Source organism: Pochonia chlamydosporia, chromosome 1, assembly GCF_001653235.2.
Source record: "Pochonia chlamydosporia 170 chromosome 1, whole genome shotgun sequence".
NCBI classification, from domain to species: domain Eukaryota; kingdom Fungi; phylum Ascomycota; class Sordariomycetes; order Hypocreales; family Clavicipitaceae; genus Pochonia; species Pochonia chlamydosporia.
In genome coordinates this window covers 5,553,288-5,560,332 of record NC_035790.1, presented here as the reverse complement: position 1 = coordinate 5,560,332, position 7,045 = coordinate 5,553,288, and the positions used below count along the sequence as shown (strand labels likewise).

At 53.1% G+C, this 7,045-nt stretch overlaps 3 protein-coding genes across 3 annotated transcripts; 2 read left to right on the top strand and 1 right to left on the bottom strand.

Annotated features, from left to right (window-relative positions):
- Window positions 1-256: 256 nt before the first annotated feature.
- Window positions 257-2,596, top strand: VFPPC_01445 (universal stress protein; the record flags this gene model as incomplete). The annotated part of the gene is made up of 3 exons (XM_018281277.1): window positions 257-1,376; window positions 1,461-2,349; window positions 2,425-2,596. The coding sequence occupies 3 exons, from the start codon at window positions 257-259 to the stop codon at window positions 2,594-2,596; spliced, it is 2,181 nt and encodes a 726-aa protein (XP_018149914.1).
- Window positions 2,597-3,457: 861 nt separating this feature from the next.
- On the top strand, window positions 3,458-4,860 carry VFPPC_15368 (hypothetical protein; the record flags this gene model as incomplete). The annotated part of the gene is made up of 2 exons (XM_018293121.1): window positions 3,458-3,730; window positions 3,772-4,860. The coding sequence occupies 2 exons, from the start codon at window positions 3,458-3,460 to the stop codon at window positions 4,858-4,860; spliced, it is 1,362 nt and encodes a 453-aa protein (XP_018149913.1).
- Window positions 4,861-5,732: 872 nt separating this feature from the next.
- Window positions 5,733-6,188, bottom strand: VFPPC_18702 (hypothetical protein; the record flags this gene model as incomplete). Its single annotated transcript, XM_022430273.1, has 1 exon — window positions 5,733-6,188. The coding sequence occupies one exon, from the start codon at window positions 6,186-6,188 to the stop codon at window positions 5,733-5,735; it is 456 nt and encodes a 151-aa protein (XP_022285983.1).
- Window positions 6,189-7,045: the final 857 nt, after the last annotated feature.

Sequence of the window (7,045 nt, the reverse complement as noted above, 5' to 3'; positions counted from 1 at the left end):
GTTCTCCGAAGAATTTCTCGATAAATCCCGCCTACTTTTCTCTGTCTCTACATCTCCCAGCAACCAATACTGCTCCTCTCTCCGTGGCAAGCCTCTGACGCCTCCAAGCTTGACTTTCCAAACCATACATACAGATTAATCTCAAACCAGTCGAAAGATCTTAGGCATTTACAAGGACGCCTACCCAACTTCCTCTACTATCGACCCTGAAAACAAACAAACCACCAAAAACGGCCGGTTCCGTCCTGTATTCAAGATGTCGGGCCATCGACCAATGAGTATCGACGCCATGCTCGACATGGAGCGGCAAGAAGTGCTTGCGCTTTTGGAGAACAAGAACTTGAATGCTGCTACTTCTCCCACAAGGATGCGCTCGTCTTCACCGTACACTGCTGCGCCACGATCCCCGGTCAGGAGCATGCTGGATATTGAAGAGGAGCCATCAAGCTCTTCTCATGGCGCCGCCGCTACGCAGGCTCCTGTGAGGAGCATGTTGGATATTGATGGACCAGTCACTACTTCTCAAGCACCCGTACGAAGTATGCTCGACGTGGCCTCTGCTCCATCACCGCCTGGGTCGATCCATGGAAGAAGCTCTAGTCCTGCATCTCCCAACGAGCCCATTTTCAAAACTCACTCTTCTTCATCCCAAGGCTCACATCACCCAAGAAGCTCATCAGATGCTGCATTCAAACCTGCCGATTTTGGCCCCCGGTCAGGCAGTCGGTTTGATAGAACTTCAGAGTACCAATTCTCTGGCATTCTACCACAATACTCTGCCCACACCGGCACCAAGAGGCTGCCGCAGAGCAGCAGCAGCAAGAGAATATCAGGTGGAGGGTCGTTGGGAGAGGCTTTCCGCAGTGCTGACTTGAGTAGTCTCCAGTTGCCTGGTGACAGAGGACGTAACTCCTCCGCTAGCGGGCGCTTAGGGCCTAACCAGTCCAAATCCCCCCATGAACGGTGGGCTGCACGTTCGCGGTCGCCAGCGACTTTCTCTCCTCAACTGCCTCCCAACAGAGCGATGCTCGATGATGGACAAGTCGTGGATATAAGCAACGCATATCGCAGATTATCTGATGCAAACTTGGCATTTTCCAGTGGAAGTCTCGCACAGTTGCCCATGCGCAAACGATCCGACGATGTTGGTGAAGGTCGTTTGATAAAGGACTATCTTGGTCCAGATGGCGAGCACCTCGAATCTAGTGAAGACGATGAGCCGCCTTCATCTGATGACGAAGATCGTGGCCGTAAGACGGCTCCAAGGTCACTGAATCCAGATGCGCATGAAGAAGGAGAAAACGACAAGTCCCGGTCTCGCGACGGCCACGGTGACCGACAAACTTTGAGCTTGCTGGCGGCGGCAGACGAAGAACGTGAGTATCATCAACCATTTTGCCACTTCACGTGGATACAGACAACAGTTTCAGGACTAAACATCTAACATTTATGCTTGCCAGGGTCAAAAATCGCACAGCAGCAGAGCCAAACTTATACATATAGATCTCTCTTGGAACCCGAGATCAAGATTACCAACTCATCGGGCGACACCGTCAAACCATCCAGAGGTGGAATCCACCCAAACACTAGCTACGACCAGAACCCTGCTTCCGCGACGGCATCCGTGTTCGACTCGGACGAGGAAGCTGACATGGATGACATCAAACGGGCGCAGAATCTCGGCTTCTCCATGACCAACATTCTCACTGCGCAGGACTCGCACCGTTCCATCCGTATAATTTACCGCGGAGATTATCACAAGACCGTGCAGGCGGCGGAAGACGACAGTCAGAGAGTGCGAAAGTACTTGGTGGCAACGGACTTGAGCGATGAGTCGACGCATGCCTTGGAGTGGGCCATTGGAACTGTGCTCCGCGATGGCGACACTCTAATAGCCATTTATTGTGTGGATGAGGAAACCGGCATCGTGACCGGCGAAGGGTCACTTGTGCCAGACGATCCCAAAGCCATGAAGGAGCAAGCCGCAGCAATCAATACGGTAACAAATGCGAAAGGTATGCCGGCACCAGTGACGCCGGTACTTGAACTGAAAAGAGCATCCGCACTCCACACGGTGGGCGATTCAACAGGAGGTACCAGAACACCGGGAGCTTCGCCGGCGCCGTCTCACCGTGGCGACACTCAGAGGGCAGTAGAGGAACGATCACGGGCGATCCAGGAGATGACGGACAAAATACTGCGACTACTAAGGAAGACGCGTCTGCAGGTGAGGGTTATCGTGGAGGTGCTTCACTGCAAGAACCCGCGACACTTGATCACAGAAGTGATTGACCTAATCAATCCGACGCTGGTGGTTATCGGTAGCAGGGGCCGCAGCGCTTTGAAAGGGTATGTTGTATCTCGCTTGACATTTGGAAGGTTTCACTTTATGGGGACTCTGACTAACAGTTGGGAACGAAACAGTGTCATTTTGGGATCATTTTCGAACTACTTGGTGACGAAGAGCTCGGTACCAGTCATGGTTGCCAGGAAGAGGCTTCGGAAACAGAGCAAATACAAACAAAAAGCGGTGAAACAAATCAACAACCTGAACAATCCAGCAGCTCGCAGCCTGGCCAATGCTAAGATTGATTAATGGGGAGGCGGCGACGATGACTAGATTGGTTTCGACCTATACAGGTAGCATGTCATGAGTTATTGATTGACTCCGTGGTTGACGAATATTTGCGGTGCATTATCTGGCAGTATGGAAGAATGAGTGTACTTTGGCCGGTGATGAAAGGCAACACAGGACAGGACAGGACGAGGAAATGTGAGCATGACGTCGGTAGCATTCCGCTCTTTGATTGGTCTGGGTGTATGGACTGGTTTTTATTTATTATTATATTTTGTTGGTCTTGTACGGGAAACGAGGAGTGCACAGCGAAATATACGATTATGGAACTCATGTGCTGTGTGGTGCTTTGAGATTGGGGTGACAGAGTAATATGAAGTAAACTGGAGGAGACAGTCAGTCATCCATGTTAATGAAGGCATTGCCGTGCAGATTCCGTTGACCCTGCATTGGTGCCTGCAGATGCCGACATCCTTGCAAGACATGTCCAGCCTGAGAGGGTTGGAAGTGAGCCGATGGGCGGAGTCGGCTTGGTTTGGCTGGATCACAGACAGCCCACAACTGGGTGTGATGTATTGAATAAAGGGACTAGCTGAATGGCGATGGTGAGCCATGCTGAGGAATGTAGAGTACTTTATGAGCAAGTCTTATCGACGTCGGGTGCACTTGGAGGAAGTGCACAAAGGTCAACTGCTGGGAGAGAGATGGAGACAGCCAGAGCTCAATGTGCCCCACCAACCAAGTCAACGGTCCAGTCCTGTCCAGTCCTGTCCCATCATCCATGTCCCACTTTCTGGCAGTTGAGCCCGTCCACTCCCCTAAACACTAACACAGACAAACCAGACCAGACCACCATCCAAAGATATCGTGCCAGTCATCTAAATGAAACGCTGGAAAGAAGCTACAATCCCCCAAAAAAGAAACACAAAGTTCGACGCATGTGGAAATGATTCCAAGAAAGGGCATCCCATTTCAGCCATGGACAGACTGCCCCTCCCTCTGCATCATTCTGCGACAGACCAAGAGAAGATGGAGGGCTTGCATCCAACAAATGATTGGCCCACGATGAGCCAAAGCAACGAACCAGCCAGACCCCAACCTCTCGATTTCCAAAATGCTCCCACGACCAGTCCAGTCCAGAGGCCCAAACAGGAGGCCCAAAGAGGAGGCCCAAAGTGTGAGTGGGCAGTGGGCAGTGGGCAAGGCTCTCTCATGCCATGTCATGGGAGATGTCCCCGTATCCAATCCAATCCAAACTTCCCTGCATCACCATCTCTGGTCATCGTTTTACTCACCTCCTCTCATTCAGTCGTCCCTGGCGCACACACTCTCTCGACGTTGACCGCTACGAAAAACCAACACCAACCAATTTTGGACAGGGATTTTGGGTTTCAGACCACAAAGATTGGGAATTCGCTCGTTACGGAAGGTGGACGACGGGTTGTTGGCAACTTGACGACAAAGCTTTACCCTGGTCACCAGGCCAAAGACTGGGTTACACGAGGGAGGAGTTTCTCTTTTGCATCTTTTTCTTGATTGATGCTCGAGGTGGCCAAGACCAGAGAGTGATCCAGATCCAGGGTGGTGACCATTACAGACCGGCCAATACTCAATTCAATTCCCACAGACCCGAACTCGAACGACGCCATCACCACCAAATGTTCTTCAAGGGCTCCATGCCTTCGTTCGTCACTGTAAACAACAACGTCTCACTCATCAGCATCACCGTTGCGCCGAGTACCTGGTTAGCCACAGTTGTCGTCTTCTTCGTCCTCGTGATTCTCTATCTACCCAGGATATCTCTTCGCATTCCGCGATTCACTTTCCCACGACTCCCTTCCCTACCATCTCTCACGGCACTTTCCACCCCTCAGCGTGGGGGACGTCATATCATCGACAAGCCGCTTCCGCCTCACCCACAAAGTCGCCAGCTAGTAGTTCTGAGAGATCAGTCTCTGACGGTTGCGCGCCGCCGCTCAGCTGCTACCAGCGAGCTTTATTCAAATTCCAACCCGTCCAGCAGAGATGGCCGACCCTCTAGACGGCCTCGACGCCTCATTGCAGGACTTCGAACCCCCAGCCAGCCCGACATCGATGCGCCACTCGTCAGCACTCCCCAGCGAGCCGGCAACGGAGGATCTCGAGGACTCAGACATAGGTTCAGTCGGTGGGTACTCGCCGCCGGCATGGCGGAGACTCGGCAACGGCGACCGGAGCAGCGGCTTTTGGAGGCACCAGCAGCAGCATCATCATCATCCACCAGGCCGACAGCCGCGGTATGTTAGGGGTACGTCGCCGGGCTCGGACGACGACGACGATTTGGAGGAAGACCATGTTCTTCAGCAGGCTATTCGGACGAGATTACCGGCGGGGAGTCAGAGTCCCGAAAAGGGTCGAAGTCCAAGTCCGGGACGAGGCGAGGATGCGACTGTGAGAGTTGATCCAGGGGTTACTTCAGCCGAGACTGTCTCGAGGGCTTCACCGGGACCAGATAATTGTACGTTGGCTTACTTTGCGCATCTTGACAAGCTACAATTGTCAAGGAATACAAATTCAGTATCGTAGCATTCAGTCCACTAACACCACCCCTTACCTAGATTTCCGCTTCGCCGTCCGAGCAGAAGTTCACCAGCGCACAAAACCCATAGAAGCCGCCATCTCATTCACACAACAGCGTTACCACTCCCTAACCAAGAGCTGGTTCTCAGTCGTATCCGGCCTCCTCGTCGCCCTCCTCTCCATATCCACCATCAAAGTACTGGTCAAGCCAGCAGCGCCACGACCAGTCGGCGATCTAGTCAAGGTGGCGGGCATCGCACGCTCCTTCGAACCCCTAATCTACTTCTCGGAGCCTGCCGTCGCGCACGTCAAGGACCTCCAGTCGACGAGCATTGCCGTCTGGGACCTCGCCGAGTCTGTGCGAGTAAGCGGCATGTCGGACGCTGCCATCATCGTCAGCAACTTGGACTCCATAAGCGAAGCCATGAAGAAGCTCGTCCTCGAATTGACCAAGTTTCACACCCACGTCGACGGCGACATTGACAGGTACTTTCACTCTCACTCCCACCTTCACACCCATAACTAACATGCCACCAGCATCCTCAGCGTCATGGAATGGGCAAAAATGCACCTCGACCGCCTCAACTCCCGCCCCCCGTCATCCTCCCTCTCCCACGCCTACGACAACATCCACAACTTCCTCACCACCACCGCCATCCTCGAAGACACCCACGGCCACCCCACCCGCCTCGGCCGCCTTACAACATCCATCTTCGGCCTGTCCAACCCCCAGCGCGAGCAGCGCATGGTCCAACTCCTCTTCAACAACTTCCTCTCCACCCTCGAGGAAGCCATCCAGGCCGAGCTCGAAAACTCCGTCTCCCTCTTCGCCCTCTTCGACGACATCGACGCCCACTTCCTCAGTCTCGCCCGCACCGTCGCCCACGAGTCCTCCACCCAGGAAGAATTCCACGCAGAGCTCCTCTCCGGCCTGTGGGCGCGCATCCTCGGCCCCCGCGCAACCCAGCTTCGCAAGTTCGAAAAGAACCGCGCCCTCCTCCATGACGTGCGCTCCAAAACCGTTCGCAACAAGGGCAACCTCGTCGGCCATCATGGCAAACTCCTCACCCTCAAGTCCTCGCTCGAGAGTCTGCGCGGCAAACTGGCCAGCCAGCTCGTCAGGGGCCTCAATTCGTCTACCCTCACGCTAGAAGATCAGATTAGGGGCATCGTCTCCGTGAGGGATTACTTGTCCGGTGTGAGGACCCAGCAGAAGAGCAAGGTCATGGAGACCTTGTACTCCGTCGATCGGACGCACAAGTATTCGTATCATGAGATTGATACGGGGTATGAGATTGGCGATGGCTCCTTTTAGATTTGTCAGGGGAATGGTCTGGTTGGATATGAAATTCAAGCATGCGGCGTATGGTTGGTCAAATAAAAGACTCGGATGTGGATGTCAATACACATGTTTTTCTTTTCTGTTGGTGCATTTTCCCGTGAGGAAAGCTGGTTTGGTCAGGGTTGATTTTGGAACGGCGTTGTTGGAATTGGTAATATACGCACACTAGAATTAGTCCTGTATCCAGGAATAAAGCAAATTTTAAAGTACCTTTCTAAGACCATGATTCTCGTAACCAAGACCATCATCAATAGGAAACACACATCCACAAGAACCAACTCATTCAGAATATCATTTATTAGAACTCTTACTAATAGCATAATCCATGTGTGTCAATTTGGCCTCTCACACGTAGGCCCGTCCGTTTGTCAGGGGGTATAAGCCTACTTCCAGGCGTTTCTTCACGGAAACCGACAACCTTCCAACGCCATCTCAAACGGGGCACCCATCCTTCCCGTTGATATCTTGGCCTGCGCTGTCACCACATCGGGTAGCCAGCCAGCCGTTCGTTCCCTTCTTAGCGATTCGCCCTCCTCGTTTCGAGGGTCCTCCAACTTTTGGTGTCTCCA